This window comes from Hibiscus syriacus, unplaced genomic scaffold (assembly GCF_006381635.1).
Source record: "Hibiscus syriacus cultivar Baekdansim isolate YM2019G1 unplaced genomic scaffold, ASM638163v2 tig00110482_pilon, whole genome shotgun sequence".
Classification (NCBI taxonomy): Eukaryota; Viridiplantae; Streptophyta; class Magnoliopsida; order Malvales; family Malvaceae; genus Hibiscus; species Hibiscus syriacus.
This window is the reverse complement of record NW_024062758.1, coordinates 1,799,291-1,823,548: the sequence shown is the minus strand read 5'-3', so window position 1 is coordinate 1,823,548 and position 24,258 is coordinate 1,799,291. Positions and strand designations below refer to the sequence as shown.

Sequence of the window (24,258 nt, the reverse complement as noted above, 5' to 3'; positions counted from 1 at the left end):
TGGGAGATGGTAAAGTGTTATAGTGTTATAAAAATGTTTATACATGTATAGATAAGTTTTAAGGCATAAGGAGGGGTTAATAAGTAGAATTTGAGGTCAAAGTAAGAATTTTCGGGCTCAAAATGTAATTTATGGGTTGTGTGCATCGATGCATCTTCAATGTGCATCGATGCACTCTCAAATAATAAACATCGAGTACAGTTGGTGCATCGATGCACTGTAGAATGCACCGATGCACTTCAATGGGAAATGAAATAAATCGTTATTCAGTCTATGAAATGATAGACTAAAGTATATTAATTAGATACTGATAGCATATATATATATAATTATGTAGACATCGATCGAAAACAAAGTTCGGATAGGTCGATATAGTAAGATACGCAACGAAAACAAGAGTTTAAGAGGGTTCATTGAGGCTAGGTGAGTACATGATAGTAAGTGTACGTTATGTTAAGGAATTAAGACTTGCGATGAGTCCAATTTCGATATTATATGATATAAGTATTAAAGCATAAACATGTAGTGATATGGTGTTAGATGTATAGTATATGAGTAAATGCATATGTTTAATTGTTGAATGCATTTTTATGTGTGAACTATGTAAATGCTTGTATTATGATAATATGTCATGTGATCATGAAAATATGATAAAATTATATGAAATAATATGATCATATGTGCTTTTATTAGAATGCTATATGATATGTTAGTATAATAAGATAGATTAATATTGATAATAGACATAAGATTATATGCATATGTATATATGTTAAAAGATAAGAATAATATGTTATAGCATCTGAGAAAAAGGTATATGTGATGTGACCATGTGTGAAAAGGATGAATAACGTGAATTGCATGGAAAATGCTACGTGAAAGTAAACTACGTGACTATGTGATCATATGAATGTGATAAAGAGCTATGTGAAAGAACTATGTGATATAAATATGTGAATGTGTAATGAGGTAAAAGATAATGCCCATGTCATGTGTTATGAGAGCTATAGGTATAGTTGGCATGCCAAGAGTCGAAATTGGATTATGGTATGGTCGTCAAAAAGGGTTGAAACAGATGGTCAATGAGGAGAGAACTCCACTGACGGTTGCTTCTATGTACGGCAACATCGATGTTATTAGGTTGATCCTTTCGTCTTCTGATGCTGATGTTAACCGTGTGTGTGGAAGTGACAAAAGAACTGCCCTTCATTGTGCTGCATCTGGTGGGGCTGTTAATGTTATCGATGTTGTGAAGCTGCTTTTAGCTGCCGATGCCGATGTAAATATGGTTGACGCCAATGGTCATTTGCCTGCTGATGTTATTGTTGTTCCTCCGATGCTTGGAGATGTCAAATTAACTCTTGAAGAACTCCTTGCGACCGAGAGTTCCGGTTTCGATATGAATTCAAGGGTGTCGGCCATGGCAAATTCTGATTCCACTCCTCTATTGCCTTTGCTGGAAAACGGGTCATTGTCATCTGGTTCGGATTCCCCAATGAAGTCAAGGCCTAATGATGCTCCTATTTCTTTGGCTTCAAAGAAGAAAGAATACCTGATTGATTCATCTCTTCCAGACATCAAGAACAGCATCTATTCAACCGATGAATTTAGGATGTATTCATTCAAGGTGCGGCCTTGTTTACGTGCCTACTCCCATGATTGGATTGAGTGCCCATTTGTTCACCCTGGGGAGAACGCCCGAAGAAGGGATCCTAGGAAGTTCCATTACAGTTGTGTTACTTGCCCAGATTTTTGCAAGGGGGCATGTAGGCGAGGAGATATGTGCGAATATGCTCATGGTGTTTTTGAATGCTGGCTACACCCTGCTCAGTATCGTACCCGGTTGTGCAAGGATGGTACTGGTTGTGCTAGGAGAGTATGTTTCTTTGCTCATATGCCTGAGGAACTTCGACCTCTGTATGTCTCCACTGGTTCGGTTGTTCTATCTCCTCGATCGAGTACTTCCGGTGCTACTGCTATGGATTTTACAGCCCCCATAAGTCTCTTGCTCGGATCACCTTCATCTGTATCAGTTATGTCTCCGTCACCGTTTACTCCACCCATGTCGCCCTCCATGAACGGCATATCTTATTCTAATATTGGCTGGCCACAACCTAATGTTCCAGCGCTGCATCTTCCTGGAAGCAACCTTCAATCTAGTCGGCTGCGATCTTCTCTTAATGCGAGAGACATTCAAGCCGAAGACTTCAACTTGCTGCCTGATTTTGATGTGCAACAACATAAGCTGATCAGGTCAAGTTCATTTAACCGATCTGGTAGAATGAAGACCCTAACCCCGTCCAACCTCGATGATCTCTTTTCTGCTGAGAGATCCTCTCCACGGTACTCGAATCAAGCGATGGCTGCTGTTGTTTTCTCTCCAACCCATAAGTCTACCGTTCTCAATCAATTTCAACAACAACAAAACATGATATCAGATATAAATACAATTTTTTCTCCAAAAAGTATTGAGCATCCTCTCTTGCAGGCTTCACTATCTGGTAGGGCGTCTCCTCAAAATGTTGAACCTATCTCACCAATGGGCTCACGGGTTTCGTTGTTAGCTCAACGGGAGAAGCAGCAACAATTTCGCATTTTTAAGCTCTAGAGAGCTTGGCTCTGGCTCTGCTGCCATTGTTGGTTCCCCCTGTGGATTCATGGTCAAAATGGGGAGTATCCAATGGGAATCCGGACTGGGCTGTAAATGCCGATGGGTTAGGCAAGCATCGCAGGTCCTTCTCGTTTGAGCTCGGTGGTGGAGAGCCCGATTTATCATGGGTTCAATCCATTGTAAAAGAATCTCACACTGAGATCAAAGAGGAAATTACAGCACCTGTCCCAGGTGACGGTTCCAACATGACCTCAGATCCAGTCGATAATGCTGCGTTGGGTGCTTGGCTCAAGAAAATGCAGCTCGATCAACTTGTGGCTCAGTCAAACTGAAACCGGTTTCATCGAGCCCTCATGAGGTAGAGACAACAAAAAAGGTTTTGGTAAATAACATTTGTATTCTTTTTCGGATTTTCGAATTCAGCTGGTGATTGAATGTTGAAGGTAAAGAAGAAAAGATGGTGAAGGCAAAGAGATTGAGGTCAGTTTTAGAATGGAAACTTCAATTTCCACCATTTATTATCATTATTATTATTACAACAACTCAGATAGAAGAGGTGAGGACAATCTTTGTCTTATGTTTAAAAGAAAGTATGAGCAACATTATGGGTCTTTTGTTCTTCAAATATTTGTCAGATTTGCATTGCTGCAATTTATCATCCTTTGATGGTGAAGATGATGTAACATTCAACAAAAGTTTATTTATTAATTGGTAAACGGTAATTTTTGTTTGTGTAGTTAACTTAATTTATCACTTTCGCATAGATCGTATTTTCGAATCAATTTAACCATCAAAGTTGTTTAATTGCATCTATCGAAACGATATTTAAAGGGGAGCGAGATTTTAAAAACTTAATTATTATCTTTATTTCTAATTTTTAATTAAAAACAAATACGATTTTAGAAAACCTCTCGTTTCGAAAATTTGAAAATTCCTTTGCGATAAAAAACATATGGTTCGAGGAGTCGCCACCAATCTTTGATTAGGGTGTGATTGGGCATCAAAAAATGTCGTCATTTTAAATAAAAATTAATTTTAATTAAAACGACAAATTTGCGGTCAATGTTACCAAAATCCAGGTTCGAGAGTCGGTTACATGTGGGGAAGGATTAGCACCCCCACAACGCCCTAAAATCAATACCTAGTCGATTAATTAACGTCTTTGCAATTAAATTTACAAATTCAATTTTAATTTGATTTATGATCCCAAAAAACAACAAAATATGAATTTTACAATGAAATATAATATTCAAAAACACTAAAATAGATTTAGCCAAAAATTACCAAGCCTTGAAAAAGATAAAGAATATTCAATTATTTAAAAATATCGAGACTGGATCTTGAATAAGTTAGAACAACCTTTTCTCGACAAATTTAAATAGCTAAACATTTCTTTTTCTTCCAGGTATCACTAATGGGATACACTTTTAATTTAAAATCGTCAAAAGCGAATCTCTAATCAGTTAAGACAACCCACTTAAAATAATTTTAAATAAAAAGGTTATTACCCTTAATTCAATTATGTCATTTAAGTCGAGTTATACACATGAGGATACCATACATACTGAGCGATGGATACTTACAATTATATTTATGTTTTAACAATTAAATAAATTCACATAACTTCCATATATTAAATAAGTCAATATAATTAAAAGATGAAAACCTATTTAATAGGACAATTATTATTTACTATGAGGTTCACGTATGACGTACACATATACCTAACTATTCACCATCCATGTATGCGTAGAAAATATGAATGAATATGTATTGACTCCCTGAACTTAAATAATACTGGTTAAATATGGAGCAAACAATATGCACAACATGAATATACATTTACTTCTCATAAACATAATAAATTCCATGCAAACCAGACTGCATGTCATAACAGTAACAATGTAAAGGACTAAAACATAACTCCACAAAATTACAAACAATGAAATCACGAATAAATCCCCAAACATATATGGATCTAAAAAAATAAATAATAAAAAAATCAAAATGGCGTGCCTAATTTAAAAAACGAATAAAATCTTAGATTGACTAAGGGTAGGGACCAAGTTGAAATGCGTGTAAAATACGAAGGTGAAATTAAAAGTTCAGGAAACATGGATTGTAAGAATTACAATGAACTAAATCGAAAATAGGAGTAGCTTCTTTAGTAATAAACCATTCGCACAAAATAGATAACCCTGACCCCAATTAAACGACAGCTTTTAACCAAGCTACCTTAAATTATAATTTAACCTAAAAGCAAAACATCATTTCTTGTAAACCTAAATCCCAGCGTCGTTCCTCTGCTTATTTACTTCTCTCTATCTTCCTTGGCCGAGAACTCAACCAAAGCCCTTCACGCCACCAGCAGCACCATCGGAAAATACTAGCCTCAACCCATCCTCCGGCCATCATTAACAACCACCAAGGATACCAAAACCTAACTCAATCGACTCAAACACTTTGCTCATCTCTAAAAAACCTTTAACCCAAAATAAAATTCGAGACTCACACACGCCCCGAACTGCCGTAAATCGGCAACAAGGCTTGATCGACCGTCACTAAAGGGGGAATCAGGTTAGCCACTGTCTAGACCCTAAAAAAACCTTCCTTTATATTCCAAAGAGAACGAAAACAAGACCCATAAAACCCATTCTCCAACACGTCTAAGGGAGACCGACTCTCCAACGCTCAGCTACAGGGACCGATAGCCGACAACTACCTAACCGAGGAGACCACACATCTAAGGTGGACCGACACTCTTCCTTCTCTTTACTTTTTATTATTATTAATGGTTGATCCCCTATTCGAATGATTCCTAATCTCTGGTGATTCCCCTCTCTTCGGCCACCAAGGATTCACGATTCCTTATTTTCACTCTCGACGAAATCAACAGTGCTAAAGAAAACTCCAAACAGAAGGTAAATTAATCCTATATATATTCTAAGCTTCAATTTTTTTATTTTATTCAACAACATATATACTTGAAATGAAATTTCCAATTGAAATGCAAATAGAATATTTTAACAGACAAATAAGTTCTTTGGTTAATTAGTTACTTGTTTTTTTCTTTATATATTGCTTTGAAAGAACAAGTAAAAAAAATTTATGTTATACCTTTAGTTGCAAAGTAACCCAAACAGACACAAAAACTGGAAAATCAAAGAAAACCGAAGACTAATACCTTGAAAATGTGTAATTTATTGATTTCTTTCATTTCTGGATTTTGGAAGAGAAATCACCTCGTTACATCTTTTTTGTTTTGGATGTTCCGGGGAATGATTTACAGTATTCCCTCTCTATCGTTGGTACTGTTTTTTTTCTGCTTGCCCTCTGGTTATTCGAATCCTTCCCCCTCTGTGTTATGCTCCTGCCTTTTGTTATTGATGAACCCTCTGTTGGAATCGTGTTCCTCCCTTCTGTTATTGATGAACCCTCTGTTGGAATCGTGTTCCCCCTGTTGTTTTTTTTGATCGAGAGCTCTTTCTTTCATCATCATTGCCTCTTCATTTTATCATTGAATGCCCTTTTGTCTTTTTCCTTTTTTTCTTCATTAGTTGCAGCATTAGGTAGGAATAATGAGGGTAGGTCATGGATTAGGCATTTTGCTTGAACTCTCGGTGGATTTTGTCGGATGAATTGGTGTTATTTGCAGGTGCTGTTTGACGTAAGCCATGATGACATTCGGTGGCTCAGGCGTGTTGGCTTCATGTAGGAGCTGGAACTGGCACGAGTATGAGTCTGTAATAAATAAAAATAAACAATATTAATAATATAATAATAATTATTATTATATCCCGGACAAAACGGGTGTCTACAACATCATCATTTTATACCATATTCTTAAAAATCTTAAATTATAAACACTAAACCATAATCCTATAAACTCAAAACTCTAACTTAGTGTTTATAATTTAAGGTTTAAAGTTAAGGATATAGTATAGAATGATGCAATTAAATAATTTTAAGGTGGCGTTTGGTTCGTTAGAATCCCTTGGAATTAGGGGGAATTGAAATTCAATTCCACCACTTTCTCATGTTTGGTTCAAGTTTTCAAAGGGAGAATTGAAATCTAATTCCATTAAATGAGAGAAAGTAAATTATATTCATAACATGATGAAATTGAAATCCTTTGGAGGAGAGAATATGAAATTTGACAATACTATCTTCATCAATCTTTTGGTATTCAAGTCGGTTTTTATTTTTTAAAAATTCGGGATTTGGTCGGATTTTTTTAAAAAAAATCAGGTTCGGATTGGTCATGTTTTTTAAGTTTGATATTCAGATCGGGTTTAGTGTTTGGGTTGGGTTTAGGGTTTAGGTCAGGTTTAGGGATTTTTAAGTCATTGTTTTTATTAAATAAAAATATTTTTTTATTATTTCGTGTCGGGTTGGGTCGAGTTTTTAATTTATATATTCGGGTTGGGTCGGGTGAAATTTCATTTTGGTTTGGTCGGGTCTCGTGTGGAGGTTCCCTTGTTCTTGGGTCGGGTCGGGTGGACCAAAAACTCAACCCAACCCATGGCCATCCCTAATTGCGATGATTTTAACTTATGATGTTTATTAGCATGATTTTTATAATTTATTGAAATGAATAATCAATTAATAAAATGAAAATATAATATTTTTATAATATATTGCTACATGTAAGTTATAAAATAAACTAAAATAAAGCAAAAAAAAAATAAGAAAGATAATTTTGTTATTTTACATTATTGAAATTAAATTCATCTGATATGTCTGCGAATCAAACAGAATATGGAATTGGATTCCAATTCAATTTTCTGCCAACAAAACAAGTTTCAGATTTTAATTCCTGACAGATTTCAATTCCTTCACGGATCTAATTCTCTCATAAACATTTCAACGAACCAAACGTCACCTGAAAGTTGTATTTTATAATAAATTGAGCCTACTATAGAATTTACCTTAAGCCTTCTTAATTCTTACTCCTACTAGCTTCACATATTATTCTTAATTCGATGAGTATTATTTTCCATTTTCACTACTGTTATTGCATGTACATGTATTGAGGAAGAGAATTTCGTATACATTTTTTCTTATAAAATTTGTGTTTTTTTTATGACTAACAAGTAAGGATATTATGAATAATGGAAACATGCAAAATTTTATAACTTATTAAGTAAAAGAAATATTTATAAATACAAAACTTAAAACTTACATTTATATTTTTTTTCTATTTCATACTTTAATTTTGAATTAAAAACATTAAAACTTATGTTAATTTTGATATAATTTCACATAAATTTTTCCACGCAATCAATAAAAACAATATTATTTTTATTTTTACAATTTAGTTTTATATATTAAAAGTTCTATAAAAATTGTAATATAAAACTAATAAAAATTTTGGTGGTTGAATTTGGCAACATTATGGGTTTTAGTTTATATAGTTAATGGAAAATGGTGTTAACTGCCAAATTATGTAATAATAAATGTCACTAAGCAAAATATATAGTATATGGTTTGGTGACTGAGATGCATATATCTATATGCATAAAGTATTAAATTAATTCTATGTATAAATATAAACTAAAATTAAAAGTTCTATAAAAATTGTAATATAAAATTAATAAAAATTTTGGTGGTTGAATTTGGCAACATTATGGGTTTTAGTTTATATAGTTAATGGAAAATGGTGTTAACTGCCAGATTATGTAATAATAAATGTCACTACGCATGATATATAGTATATGGTTTGGTGACTGAGATGCATATATCTATATGCATAAAGTATTAAATTAATTCTATATATTAATATAAACTAAAATTAAATAATTATCCATTTTTTTATTGCAATCAGATAATCCACTATAATATATGCGTGTGTAAGCTGACTCGGCTAATTTTGTTTGCATATAAATATGGTAAAGGCAGTGGTAATCTTGATTGTGAAAGATGTTCTAAACATTTGTGTATGCTTTAACCACATTTATATAGATTTTTTATGACATTTCAGGGAAAATATCTTGATGTAAATAAAATTAATTATTATAGGTATTAAATTAGATTTTATCATTAAAATATTTTTTTATCTATTTATGTATATCATTTTTTGAATTTTTTTATTAAAAAAATATTTTTTTTAAACGTAGCGGGTCTTAAAAAGTGTCTTTTACAAAATAAGTTTTACGAGATACATTTTTATTTTATACAATATAAATTTGGAGGATTATTTTCATAATTTCTCTTTTTAATCTAATCTTTACAATTCTTATCGTTGGTATTCTATATCTTTGAATACATAATTAATTTTATTAATAAAGAGATTTATTAGTTTGCAAAAATTGTTTTATGTCAAATTATGATATAAATGGTATCGCTGTTTATTTATCTTACTTTCAAACATTGATGAAAAATCAAAACCTTGAAAATAAAACAATTTAGGGTAAATCTTGACTCTATCTATTGGAGAAGAATATTTGTGGGTAGCGACTAAGGCACCGAAAGTTGAAGACTTTTGATTCGCTTGTCTATTATTTCAATAAAGGACAAAGAGGAAAAAAACAATTAATATAAAATTTCAAAGGAGATTATATGTCTCTTTTCTAACTTTTTAGTTCTTAATGGACTTATATGTCATCAATTCAAATATTTTTTTTCTCCTTTGATTTATTTTCAAAAAGAAATATTAACCCTTAATAATATCATACTGAACATCCAATGAAAATTCAGGGACTAAATGTGACATTAATCTGATAGAGATATCACCCTCTTTATCTTTTCTATCATGCGTATAATGGGACATTTTGCAATTTTCCATTGTTTTCTTATCCGCACAACTTTACATTTGGTCAATTTAGTCATGGAAAGATAATAGTCCTAAAAAACTCACATTTTTTTATTAAAATTGGAAAACAATACCCATCTGTCAAATTGAAGAATAATGGAGATATGTGTAACAATGAAGCTATTTGAAACATGAATTGCCCAAAAAGTTTAGTTGAATGTTACATCATCTTGTTCTAACTGTGTTGTTGTAACGATTCTGATACTAAATGGTGAACATTGAAGTTTCCATTCTAATCTTTCCTGCAACAGTCAATAACCAACAGAATCCGAAGAAACAATTCGAATGTTATTTACCAAAACCTATTTGTTGTCTCTACCTCAGGAGGGCTCAACGAAACCGGTTTCAGTTTTGCTGAGCCACAAGTTGATCGAGCTGCATTTGTTCGAGCCAAGCACCTAATGCAGCATTATCGACTGGATCGGAGTTCATGCTAGAACCCTCACCCGAGACCGGTACTGCAATTTTCTCTTTGATCTCGGTGGGCGATTCTTTTACGAGAGATTGAACCCATGATAAATCAGGCTCGTCTCCATTACATAGCTCAAATGACGAGGACCTACGATGCTTGCCTAACCCATCGGTATTGACAGCCCAGCCCGGCTTCCCATTGGAGAATCCCCATTTTGAATGTGAATCAACTGGCCAACCAACAATGGCAGCCGAGGCTGACCCGAGCTCCCTAGAGCTTAGGCTGCGAAATTCTTGCAGCTTCTCCCGTTGAGCTAACATTGAAACCCGAGAGCTCATTGGTGAGATAGGTTCGACTTTTCGAGGAGACATTCGACCGGATAGAGAAGCGTGCAAGAGAGGATGCTCGATATTTTTAGGAGAAAAAATTGTATTAATAGGTAATAGAATGTTTTGCTGTTGCTGAAATTGGTTGATAACAGCCGACTTACGCGTTGGGGAGAAAACAGCAGCAGCCAACTCTTGATCAGAGTACCTTGGAGAGGAGCTCTCAGCAGAAAAGAGATCATCAAGGTTTGATGGGGTCAAGGGCTTCATTCGACCAGATCGGTTAAAAGAACTTGAACTCGTTGATGTCTGAGTAAAGCCGGATAACTCATTCATCAATTGATGTTGCTGCAGATCAAGATCAGACAGCAAGTTGAAGTCTTCAGCTTGAATGTCTCTCGCATTAAGAGAAGATCGCAGCCGACTAGATTGAAGGTTGCTTCCTGGAAGATGCAGCGCTGGAACATTAGGTTGTGGCCAGCCAACATTAGAATGAGACATGCCATTCATGGAGGGCGAAATGGGTGGAGTAAACGATGACGGAGACATAACTGATACGGATGAAGGTGATCCGGGCAAGAGACTCATGGCAGCAGAAAAATCCATAGTTGAAGCACCGGGAGTACTTGATCGAGGAGATGGAACAGCAGAACCAGTGGAGACATACAGAGGTCGAAGTTCCTCGGGCCTGTGAGCAAAGAAGCAGACTCTCCTATCACAATCAGTACCATCCTTGCACAACCGGGTCCGATACTGAGCAGGGTGTAGCCAGCACTCAAAAACACCATGAGCATATTCACACATATCTCCGCGCCTGCATGCCCCCCTGCGAAAATCGGGGCAAGGAACGCAACTGTAATGGAACTTCCTAGGATCCCTTCTTCGAGCATTCTCCCCGGGATGAACAAATGGGCACTCAGTCCAATCATGGGAGTAGGCACGTGAACAAAGTCGCACCTTGAATGAATACATCCGAAACTCATCAGTTGAATAGATGCTATTCTTGATGTCTGGAAGAGATGGATCAATGGGGTATTCTTTTTTCTCCGAGGCAGAAGAAAAAGTAGCATCACCTGGCCTCAACTTTTTCGGGGAATCCGAACCAGATGGAAAAGACCCATTTTCCTGCAAAGGCAATAGAGGAGAGTCGGAATTTGCAACGGTTGATGCCCTTGAATTCAGATCAAACCTGGAACTCTCGGTTGCAAGGAGTTCTTCAAGAGTTATTTTCACATCCGGAAGCTTCGGAGGAACGAAGATAACATCAACAGGAAAATGGCCATTTGCATCAACCATATTCACATCGGCACCAGCCGCTAAAAGCAGCTTCACAACTCCAACAACATTGACAGCCCCACCGGATGCAGCACAATGAAGGGCAGTGCTTTTGTCACTTCCACACACACGGTTAACATCAGCGTCCGAAGATAAAAGGATCTGCTTAATAACATCGATGCTACCGTACATAGAAGCAACCATCAACGGAGTTCTCTCCTCATTAACCATCTGTTTCGAGCCTTTCTGGCGACCATACCACAACCCAACTTCATCAACACCGGTAGGATCAAGCCGTATCAATTGTTTAAAGCCCTCGACATCATTATTAGCAGCAAGCTCAAGCAAACTTGCAAAAGTATCTTCAGTCACTACAGTTGGGTGATTCATGTCTACACTAGAGTGTCTGCTATTTTCAAAAGAAGTATTCGATGTTATCAGATTCGCCTTCGGGTTTAACCGCTCCCATTCACAGCACATGCTTTCATTTGAAAAGAATCCAACTGAGATCTTTTAAAAAGAAGAAGCACCCATTAGAATCAATATATGGAAAAAGGTTAGTTTCATCTGTATGATCAAATATTCCAAAAGATATTATTCGACAAAGAAAACACAAAATAAATAGATAATCCCACTTGGGATTCTAAGAAAACAACAGCAAAGGCCAAGTCAATGTTTATCAAGAACATGTCAACCTAAACAGATAGTAAAAAATTATTATACAACAAAAAAAAGATCAAAAGCATAAATATCAGAAAAATAAATTAAAAAAAAAACTCGCTATATGTTATCAGTAAAATGCATAAAGGATCTTGCAACAGATCTTTCACTAGTCGTCACTATCAAACTGAAATTAACTTTGAAAAAACAATATAATAAATCACTCACAGTAGAAGTAGATAAAAGATATAGTTCTGGAGAAATCAAAAGATTCCATAGCATGTGATCAATCTAACTATTAAACTAAAAACCAAAACCAAAACCAACTTACCAGTTTAAGAATCCATCCGAGTTACTGGAAATCAATAAAAGGATAGATTTATACAGATCTACTCTGAAAAAAAAGAACTGGGTCTTCTTTCAGATGTATCTTCAAAATTGAAAAAAGAAATCAAAATCTCAATTAGATTTATACAGATGCATCTTCAAAATGAACAGATTCTCTCTATTTCCCACGTCACTGCTGCTTGTTCTTTCACTTAAAAAAACATAAAATGAAGAAAAAATATTCTTTTTAGATAAAAACTAAAATGGGCGGTCTAATGGAGAGGGGAGAATATGAATAAAATAAGGCGAATGGGCGAAATGACGTTATTCCCCCCCCCCCTTAAGTTCTGACCTATCAAATAGTAACGCCTCGTTTTTATTGATCAAAGTAATGTCATTAAAAACTAAAGTGAAGGTTATTATCGTCAACATGGAAATTCTGGGGGATTTCCTTATTTTTAACGTGGCATTAACTTATTGGCTTTCGGTAATTTTAACTAGGCAACCTAAGTTTGTGTAATAGTTTAATCTTGTCCAAACGGTTTAAAAGTTCAACCTAAATTTACCTTATATATGTGTGACAAGTTGATTTTTTTTAAGTGTGATGTAAAATATTATAAAAATATAATATTTTAGGTTAGATGTAACTTAAAACGTTATATATTTTCGGTTAAACTAAAACTATTATGAAAAAATAAATATTTTCAATAATAATCAAAAATATTATAAATAAAATTTTTAATAAAAAATATTAAAAAGAATTTAACACATTAAGTTACATCTAATTTAAAATAAATTTTATAATATTTTCGATCATATCTTTTATTAACCTTAAATTAAATTATCATTCTTTAAATTCTCCCCAATCAACTACAACTTTTCTTTAGGAGGGCACGGAGGGATTAATTTGACGCTTTTCATTGGTTCGTTAAACGTAAAAAAATATTTTCGTTAAATATCTCTGGTTTATTACGAAATGACCATCTAGCTCAGTTAGTAGAACACAAGGTTTTTAACTTTGAGGTCGTGGGATCGAGTCTCACGGAGGGCATTTCATAATTCGGAGGTATCCTACGGAAGCTGCTCTCAACCTGGTATTAGGGGTAGTTTACTATCTTACCTCTCCTTATCCCATATATATCGGAAAAAAGGGACAGTCATTTATCTCTGGTTTATTGCCAAAAAGGCATCATTATCCCATTTATTTAAATGATTTCATAGGTAGAAGTGTAAATGCAACAATTAAAACTGAAAAAAGAACTCGATTTAATTTTAAATTTAATTTTAATTTTATAAATTTAACTAAAATACAATTAAAAGTTTTATATTTTATCAAAGAATCTTAACTCTCGGAATATTAAATAAATTAAAATACAATTTATTATTTTTTCCATTTATTTATATAAAGAATAAAACTTAAAATTGTTTTCAAAATTGACCGATTTAAATATTATTGAATAATTCATTTTAAGTATACTGTTATTTTCGTTAAAATATAATTATTATCTATTATATTTTTAACGAATTTTTGTTTTAGCCCAACTGTAGAAAAAATAATTTTATAACTAAACACTTTTGCTAGTTTAGGTTGCTCTGATGTTAGGTCTTTAACATCATCACTAAAACATGTTTTGACACTTTTTTTATTTGTGAAATTAATCTAAAAAGTTGATGATAATGAGAAAAATAAATATGAAAAATGGATAAATATAATAATATGTGTTATCCATCAATATCTAATGAAATTTTATATGAAAGACTGATGTTTTTATTTATGAAAAAATGAAAACATAATCAAGGAATAATGAATAGATGTAACGCGAAAAACAGACAAATATTGCCACAAAATGTGATACGTGCTTCATATTAATATCTGACAGAATGATCGGTGAGAACCTATAAGTAAACTCAATGCTATAAAATATATTTCCTTTTAAAGATTTTCGATTTAAATAATTATATTTATAAATATATATTTGTTAATAACTAATTAAAAGAATTTTAATAAAATATTACCTTATAATTATTACTAATCATTTATAATCATTACTAACCAAAACTTATTTCTGTAACAATATTTTATAAAGTTTATCTTTAATTATGTAATTAGAAAATCATTCTTTAAAAGTTATTTTTTAAGGTGTGGTGGTTAGTATTTTGTTTTTTTATTACCAGTTTTAGGTTGGTGTTTATTATATTATATTATTTTATTTTTTTCATTTTTAATAATTATGTCTTTATGACATATTTTTTCTATCTTTTGGTATATTTTTAATTGTTTGAGCATTATTTTCGAGTTTTTATTATTATTAAATTTGACATTGTCACGTCTAATCAAGTTGACATTATACTTATTTGTTATTATGTTGATATTCTCTGTTTTTGACCATCAGATTTGATTTGAATACGCGATTTATGTTTGTATATAGTTTTCTCAAGTTATTCGGTTATGATTTGTTGTTTATCGATAATATTTTAATAGTTTGATCTTATTTTGTGATTTATTTACCGATGCATTTAGATATTTTCTTATTTACCTTTTGTTTGAGTTTATTTGATTAAATTTTTAACAATTTTCTTGTGTGATCATTGTGCCATCTTTAGTGATTAATTTCTTGTGTTAATGATTATAAGAAAATATTTTTATTATGTGTTTTAGTTATTTTTAATGGCTATAACATTTAATTATAATTTGTATAATTTTATATTTTAATAAAATTAAAGGTTTTTATCTTGTAAAAATGTTTTTTATGGATTATCGAACCAATATATCACAATTTCAAAATTCTAAAAATATAATTTATTAATCAAATTATAAATTATAAAATGTGAAAGAATTGAGACGCGGGATCATACATGTCATTACTCTTACTCTAATATTTTATGATAAAACAATAATGATATTGTGATAAGTGATATAAGAATTACTTTTTAATTAATCTATTTTATATTCAACGTTTCAACGAATGAGACATATAAAATGAACAACTTTAAATTGTGACAAAAATATTACGAGATTAAATGAGAGAATATGACACCTTAAAGGTAAATACGAATATTAATCGTATATAAAAAATCATATTTTTTTAAAAAAAAAAATAACGTTGTCACATATTTATTTCAATTTTTAATAAGTTAATCTTTTATAAAATAATTAATTCAAGTTCGCTTAAGTTGGTGATTATCCCAAAAAATCACCTTTTCCATTTAATATTTTCGATCATGCACCGTTCATATTATATTTCCCGATCTAACACTTTTGCATAAAGGCGCGCCTTGTGATTATCCCGAAAAATCACCTTTTTCATTTAATATTCCCGATCATGCACCGTTCAGATTATTTTTCTCGATCTAACACCCTTTGCAGAAAGACGCGCCCCATGCAGCACGTTTAACGTTGATAAGGTGCGCGCCTTATGCTGACATTAGATACACGTGTGTATAGCGCGGCCCCTGGGGCGCGCCTTAGGCCACGTAGGGTATAGCGCAGGTCAGGGGCCACGCCTTACCTGTGAATCTGCCACGCGTCAGTAAGGCGCGCCGCATGTTTAATTACCCACCTACCCTGACGCTTCACACCCCAATCCTTCCCTATAAATACCTCATCCTCAATCACTTTCATCACACCAAATTCTCTCAACTTCTCTCAAATACACTTAGGTGACGTTTGGTTGGATGGAATCCCTTGGAATTGGTGGGAATTGAAATCCAATTCCACCACTTTCCCATGTTTTGTTCAAGTTATTCAAGGGAATTGGAATCCCTGATGGAATTCAATTCTATCAAATGAGAGAAAGTGAATTCTATCCAAAAATGGATGGAATTCAATTCCCTTGTTGGAGGGAATTAAAATTTGACCATACTACCCTCATCAATCATTTGATAACTTATTCATATATTGAATAAATATATTTTTTTATTATTTCGGGTCGGGTCGGGTATCTAATTCATATATTTGGGTCGGGTCGGGTGAAACTTTATTTTTGTCGGGTCAGATCAGGTTTTTTTAAGTGTGATATTCGGGTTGGGTTCGGGTTTAGGGTGAAAAAAATCGGACCAACCCGAAAATATATATAATTCAGGTCGGGTCGGATTAAGTCACTGTTTTTATTAAATAAAAATAATTTTTTATTATTTCGGGTCGGGTCGGGTTGGATTTCTAATTCATATATTCGGGTCGGGTCGGATGAAACTTTATTTTGTTAGGGTCGGGTCGGTTTTTTAAGTGTGATATTCAGGTCAGGTTTTTTTAAGTGTGATATTCGGATCCGGTTCGGGTTTAGGGTGAAAAAAACCGGACCGACCCGAAAATATATATAATTCGGGTCGGGTCGGGTCAGGTTTTTTTAAGTGTGATATTCGGGTCATGTCGGGTCGGGTTCTAGTTTAGGGTAAAAAAATCGTACCGACTCGGAAAAAATATATAATTTTACCTTATATATTTAGGAATAATTATAATAATACCCCTCTATATATAATTTTTTTCGATTAAGTCAATGCTTTTATTGAATAAAAATAATTTTGTTATTATTTTGAGTCGTGTCGGGTCGAGTTTCTAATTCATATATTGAATAAAAATAGTTTTTGGTATATTTTTTTGTAACTAATTAATATACTCCGATTGGAATGTATCGAAATATTGCTCTATCTTTTGGTAACTAATTAACATATTTTGATTGCGATTATTTTAACTTATAATGTTTATTAGCATGATTTTTATAATTTATTGAAATGAATAATCAATCAATAAAATGAAATTTTAATATTTTTTTAATTTTTTATAATATATTACTACATGTAAGTTATAAAATAAACTAAAATAAAGCAAAAAACAAGAAGGGCAATTCTGTCATTTTACATTACTGAAATCAAATTCATTTGACATGTCTGCGAACCAAACAGAATATGGAATTGGATTCCAATTGCATTTCCTGTCAACTAAACAAAATATAGAATTAGATTCCAATTCCTACAGATTCAAATTCCTTCACAGATTTCAATTCCCTCATAAACATTCCAGCGAACCGAACGTCACATTATATTCTCAGTTTAAGGTATATTTTATTATATTTTTAATATTTTGTATTTAATTTATTTAAGTATTTAATTTATTTAATATTTTACTTATATAATTTTTTTTGCAGATATATAATGGAAGGCAACCTACTTCGCTTGGATGAAAATCATATGTCTCGACACTATACTGATACGGTAACATTTTAACGTTTTAATTTAATTTAAATTATTAGTAATAATTTGTTGATTTATTTAATACATGATTATTAGATTAAGAATTAATTTTTGTAATTATTTAATTTTAGGAGAAGGACCGTGTATTAGATCATTTTTTTATGAACCTTAAGTTAGTGATACATAGCTGTGTCTTGCCGTATTTAGTAGACGCTGGATTCGGTTACATAGGTAGATATCAGGGTCACTGTAAGATAGAACCAGACCTTATTTTTGCCTTAGTAGAGCGGTGGAGGCCGGAGACCCACACATTCCATCTTCTGTGCGGAGAGTGCACGATTACACTTGAGGATGTTGTTATGCACCTGGGGCTTTCGGTGGATGGAGATGTGATATCAGGGATCGCGAAGGGTTCCTGGACTACTTTGTGCCAGGAAAATATAGGACGTGTCCCGAAAAATTTTAACGGTGGTCGGATACCGTTAAATTGGTTATATGCCAATTTTCGGGAGTTGAGCGAGGACGCCTCTAATGATGAAGTTAACATGTATGCATACTGTAGTTGATAGGAGGGTTGCTGATGCCGGACAAATCGCGCAACCAAGTTCACTGCATGTGGTTGCGACATCTTAGCGACTTTCATATGGCCATATCACTCAATTGGGGCTCGACAGTTTTGGATTTATTGTATAGGGAGATGTGTCGAGTTATTGATTATAGGAGAAATGTTATCGGCGGATGTCTCCTGCTGCTGCAGTCTTGGGCATGGTATCGATTACCCTTTTTATGTCCCGTTGTCAAGAACCTATTTGTATTTTCACTATTATTGAGGTAATTGTAAAACTGATTTCATATAATAATCATTTGATACAGTGTATAATAATTTTTTTTCCTTGAATAGGTAGTCTACTAATAGGAAAAATCATCAGGAGCTACTTGATGATTTAGAAAAAATTAGGGTGTTAATCGATCAGAAGGCTGATACACATATATGAATTTTAATGTTTAAAAATCGATTTTAGATTATAGTTATATAATTAGATTATTATTTTGATAAAAATTATATATATTTGTTTTAGTTTGAATGAGTGACATATTCTACTGATAATGTGAGGAAGGTGATCCCACCTGAGTTGAGGGGCCCATTAGATGTTTGGATGGCGATGGTCTCTTTGATTTGTTATGCAACCATCGAGTGGCACTCCACTAATCGCGTGCTCTGACAATTTGGTTGTTTTCAACCAATTTCGGAAGCACCTCGCAATATAGACGAGTTGCATAGCTCAGATAGACGCGGCAAGACAAATACATATTGGCTAGTGAAGCATCATGAGTGAGTCGTGTTGTGGGAGGATCGACATCGGCGCCTTCCCCGTAGAGAGCCCATTTTACTTGACCTCTTGATGGTTGCTGACGGTTATTATGAGTGGTTCAACAATAACGGGAAACCGTTTCTGCTTCCCGAGGATGCACGAGGGCAGACCTTTCCACGACGTCGATAGAGACATTCACCGACACAACACCATCATCCCCCGACTCGTGGACGGAGAGCAGGTGTTTCCGATTCATCCTCAGCTACACCAGCAGGACCTTCATAGCAGCCATCGTATCTATCGACTTACATACCACAACCATATATGATGCCGCCACCGCCTTTGCATTACCAGATGCCGCCGCTTTCACCTGGTTTTATGACCCCGCCACCGCCGCCTTCACATGGTTTTATGACCCTTCCTGGAGGCTATTATGGGTCTATGTTTGTAGATTCGACTTGGGGTTCATATGCTGAATATTTGGCGGGTTCAGCCTCATCACCCGTGGCCACAACACAGACACCTCCTGTACAGTTTTCACACTCAGCGACGTCTGGGTTTTATGAGTTTTCTCAATTTTTGCAGGCCGGTGGGATAGTCAGTCATACACCTCAAGGGTCCTTATTCTATGGAGGTGCTTCATCGTCATCAGCGTCTCATCAACAAAATGTAGCTGCTCAGGATGACGACGAAGACGACAACGGCGACGGTGATGATGATAGCGAGGAGTCACAACCAGTGATACGAATAAATCCTCCTCAAGACCGACAGCCACCGCCCTGCGGAACACATTCGCATCGCAGGCATCGATAAATTTTGTTTTTTTATTATATTTGTATTTAGTACTTTTTTATTGTAGTTGTTTATTGGACTTTTTATTGTAATTTTTTTATTTATCATTTAATACTTACTTTAATTTGTTAATATGGTTGGATTGATTTTAATTTATTTTGTTAAATTTGTTGGACTTTTTGTTAATTTATTTTGCTTAATTTTGTTTTGTACAATTTAATATAAGTTATTGTAATTTGGTTATCATTTACCATTTAATACTTATTGTATCGTTAATATCAATTATTCGTTAATATAACGACAACGTCCAATCTCGTATAATTGTATCGTTTTTTTAATCTTCATCAGCGGTTATCGAATAACACTAACTTGAAGTAAATGCAAATTAAAGTACAAGAATTATTATTTGATAAACAACTACATCATTTCCTCATCAATTGTTACTTGATGACAACATAAATGGACATGTTTTTCTAGTGTGTCCTGGGTTTCTACAATGCCCACATATTCTGTCTTGTCTAGATATTTCTCGAATATCCATATCACAATGAATTCGATTGGATTTCGAACGACCACGCTCCCTCAATAAACTCGAATTTGGTACAATCGGAAGCCAATCTTAAACCTTATCAGGGTCTTTGTCATTACCTATGGGGGGAACTCAAATTCGTATACCTTAAAAACTTCAGATAGTAGGTATACGGAATCCACAAAATGGTTATAGTATTGACGTGTATGCGAGCAAGCTGCTATCACATGAGAGCATGTATACTTCAGATCTTGAAAAAACCCGCAGTTGCACGTTCTGTCCCTTAGATTTACTCTTAACGATACAACTTCAATCCCTTGAAGAGGTCGCGACAACTCTGTGACACGAAACATTTCATGCCTTCTAGAGAAGCTTGTTACAAATATTCCATTTGATGCATAATTGTTTTCTGTAGATCTGCAACTAATCTAGGGTGATAGACATGACCGTCTTGCATCCAGGTTTGAGCTTGTCCCCCGAGCTTCGCAAAAAGCGCCCCCAAACGAAAATATATAGTCTTTACCAAAGCCGCTACTGGTAAGTGACGTGCACCCTTTAAGGTTGAATTTATTGCCTCTGCCAAGTTGGTCGTCATGTGTCCATATCGATATCCACCATCATATGCGTTCGTCCATATTTCTTTATCGAAGAGGCTGATATAATCGTATCCTTCCTCGTTCTTTGCCCGTAAATCTTGAAGCATTGATTCAAACGTTCGAGGAAATAGTTTGTAACCTAATAAACAAATGTATAACTTTCTAACTTGCTTTCTTTGCAAAATTAAAAGGATCGAAAGAAAACAACCTACATCAGTTTCACTTACCCACGCGCACAATTAATTGAAGCTCATAATTCTTCTTGTACCTTCCATGGTAGTTCGCAGCAATGTGTCGGAGACAATACCTATGTTGGACAAAAGGTGGTTGCCACATTGGACCTAAAGACTCCATTGATGCTTTGATCCCAGCTTCGCGATATGAAATGACACAGATGTTTTCCCTCGTGATAACATGTGCACGTAAATTTCGGATGAAAAAACCCCAAAAATATGTATCTTTTCCTTCGACAAGAGCAAAAGCAACTGGAAGAATATTGCGATTGCCATCTTGGACAACTGCCAATAATAAAACTTGCTTGTATTTTCCATACAAGAAAGTCCCGTCGATCTGGACCACAGGCTTGCAGTATTTGACAACATTAACACACTGTGGGTAAGTCCAAAAAACCCGATAGAATTGGCATCGATCGCGAAGAACTCGATCATTATGGTATGCATAGGAGGTTTTGAAGTCCATAATTGTCTCAGGATTTAACCTCCGCATCAACCTAAACCAACTTAGAAGTTCGTTGTAAGATACATCTCATTCGCCATGAAATTTGACAATGTCATTTTGTTTTGCCAACCAAGCTTTTTTGTAGGAGACAATATACCTATATTACGATTGTATAGTTGAAATCAACACATCAATAACTATATGAGAGCTTGCTTTTACCATGGGCATGATGGTTTGACATATCATTTTAGAGTCCAAGTTGGGATGATCTTGGTTGACCCCTCCAGCACAACATGTGTGAGGACCGTTGTATACTGTTAGTTCTCATCTATTGTTTTTCCTATTCCTCTTCGATACGCGAACCATCCAATTGCATCTATTTTCTCATCGGGCACAGTGACATACATATTTTTCTATCGTGGAGCGGTCGACTATGGATTGAATAGAATTACGAATATTGTAATTTTTTATAGCCATCATCACTTCTTCTTTGCTTGAAAACTTCATGCCTAAATATAACTCACTATTATTTAATTGATGAGTAATATCTATAGTCACCGAGATGAGGCATATCCGTAAATTTTGGCTCGTACATTGCACCATAATCAGCTTCATACATGTGTGCTGGAGGGTCAGTTTGTGCCACATTTCCTGGAACTTCATCTACATCATCATCATCATTGGAGTTGAATTACGATGATTCTGGGTGAATGAATAGTCCAGTCTCAGTACCATCCGCACCAGGCTCACGAAGCGATTCTTCTGGTGGAGATGATGGTTCCTCCATGCTCTCCACATTTAGGTCGAAGAACCTACTACTTGCACGCCTTCCCCTTGAACTGGAAGGCATATCGACATTGAGATCGAAAAAGCTTGCAATCGAATGCCTCTCCCTGGAGCTTGAAGCCATCATGTCAAATATAAACTGCACAAATTGTTGCGTCGATGACATTTCCATATTAAGGTCAAAGGGATTTGCAGATGAATGCCTTCCCCTTGAACTGGACGTGATGCTGCCATACGGATTGTTCGTCGACCCACATCGGTACATATCGTAAGGAGTTGCGGATGAATGTCTCCCTATTATAGCATTAAAATCATTACAAATTACTGTCGTCAGGCTGCCAACTTGATCAACTTGTTCAGCCAGCCCATAGTGAGAGCTTAATGATTGACCCCGAACAACACGCACTTGAACAAAATTTGCATACATCTCAATATCGGCGTTTGAATAATTACTTTGAGCTTCAACCATCATTTCAACATCATCATTGTTCGAAAGTTCGAACGTTGTATAAGTTAATGGCAACAATGATGTTGGAAATCTGTACTGCAACGACGACATTCTTCTACTACTTCCAACATGAATCTTCCTTGAAATCTTCGTTATCAGCTCCTCAAGAGTTATGTTTCTCTTAAATGATATTTTAACGCGCTCATTTGATACGAAAACAACGTCAGTTTCATCTTTTCGAATTTCACCATCATAATAAACAATAGTTGAAAGTCGCGTCATTCTTTAAGTTTAAAAGTGTGACAATATTATATCTACAAAAAAAAAAATAACTGAAACAAACATGATTAAATAAATAATATATGAACGAAAATATAACACAATAAAATTTTTACACATAAACGTAAATAATTTAAATAATATAATTTTATATTATTACCTGCACCACAAAACTATTTTGACGTATGCTCCCGCTTTCTAATTTTACAAACACAGAAATTAATTGACAACAATTAGTATAATATTTTTTTATATAATCATAATAAACAATAAGTATAATAAAAATTATAACAAAATTACCTTATAACGAAAGATCGAACGAACTTCTGAATCAAATATGAGAAGATTGTCGGATTGTTCTATTAATTTTTTTTTTCTGTTGAGAAGAGATGTGAGGAGTTCCGGGGGAAAGGGTATTTATAACCGAGGAAAGTTATTATAATTATATAAGATGCGATACCTGCACCGCGCCTTACATAATTATATCAGATAAAGCTAAGGCGCGACCCAAGGACAGCGCCGAATATAATTGTGTCAGATTCACAGTTAAGGCGCGACCCCTGTCCCACGCTATACCCTACGTGGTCTAAGGCGTGTCCCAGGGGCCGTGCTATACACACGTGTATCCGATATCAGCATAAGGCGCGTCTTACCCCACGTGGCGCTAAATTAGCGTTAAACGCGCTACAGGGGAGTGTCTTTCTGCAAATAGTGTTAGATCGAAAAATATAATCTGAACGATTATTGATCGAGAATATTAAATGAAAAAATGATTTTTCGGGATAAACGCCGCTTAAGTTATCTATAGTTATTATAAAATATTTTTATTTAATATTTATTAATTTTATTAATTTAATTTCTTTTAAACATATTCAAACTTAAATATCCGTTTAATTTAAATTCAACTTATATGTGATGTCCATCTATTTTTTAAGTATATTAAATTTATTTATTTAAAAGAAATCTAAAAATACTTGAAGAAGTTTTAAATATAAATAAATAATTCATTTTTTTACGAATTAAAAACAAAATTATCCGCGTGTTGGTGCTCCACGCCAATTTTGTTTTTGCTTCCTTCCATTTGTGATTTGAATCCACAATTAACCAAAATTGATAAGGTCTTTGAAGTCTGCCCTTCGTACACTTAAAAGAGTCCATTGGGATTGGCGGACTCCATTTCTCTTAAATCCCAGTTCAATTTCTCTTCTCGCGCACGCCCGCGCTT

The 24,258-nt window shown here is 34.3% G+C and overlaps 1 protein-coding gene, 1 long non-coding RNA gene and 1 pseudogene across 3 annotated transcripts; 2 read left to right on the top strand and 1 right to left on the bottom strand.

Moving 5' to 3' along the window:
- Positions 1 to 1,021: 1,021 nt before the first annotated feature.
- Positions 1,022 to 3,154, top strand: LOC120128642 (annotated as a pseudogene).
- A 1,723-nt stretch (positions 3,155 to 4,877) lies between these two features.
- On the top strand, positions 4,878 to 6,404 carry LOC120128909. The gene is made up of 3 exons (XR_005516672.1): positions 4,878 to 5,359; positions 5,467 to 5,532; positions 6,267 to 6,404. It is a non-coding gene; the product is annotated as an uncharacterized LOC120128909 (long non-coding RNA).
- Positions 6,405 to 9,728: 3,324 nt separating this feature from the next.
- LOC120128906 (zinc finger CCCH domain-containing protein 30-like) lies at positions 9,729 to 12,593 on the bottom strand. 2 transcript variants are annotated; one of them, XM_039146512.1, is made up of 2 exons: positions 12,427 to 12,593; positions 9,729 to 11,945 (listed from the first exon to the last, which is right to left on the bottom strand). In XM_039146512.1, the coding sequence occupies exon 2, from the start codon at positions 11,913 to 11,915 to the stop codon at positions 9,768 to 9,770; it is 2,148 nt and encodes a 715-aa protein (XP_039002443.1). In that variant the 5' UTR covers positions 11,916 to 11,945; positions 12,427 to 12,593; the 3' UTR covers positions 9,729 to 9,767. The 2 variants fall into 2 exon arrangements, with proteins under 2 accessions (XP_039002443.1, XP_039002442.1); XM_039146511.1 differs by having other exon boundaries at positions 9,729 to 11,938; positions 12,427 to 12,590.
- Positions 12,594 to 24,258: the final 11,665 nt, after the last annotated feature.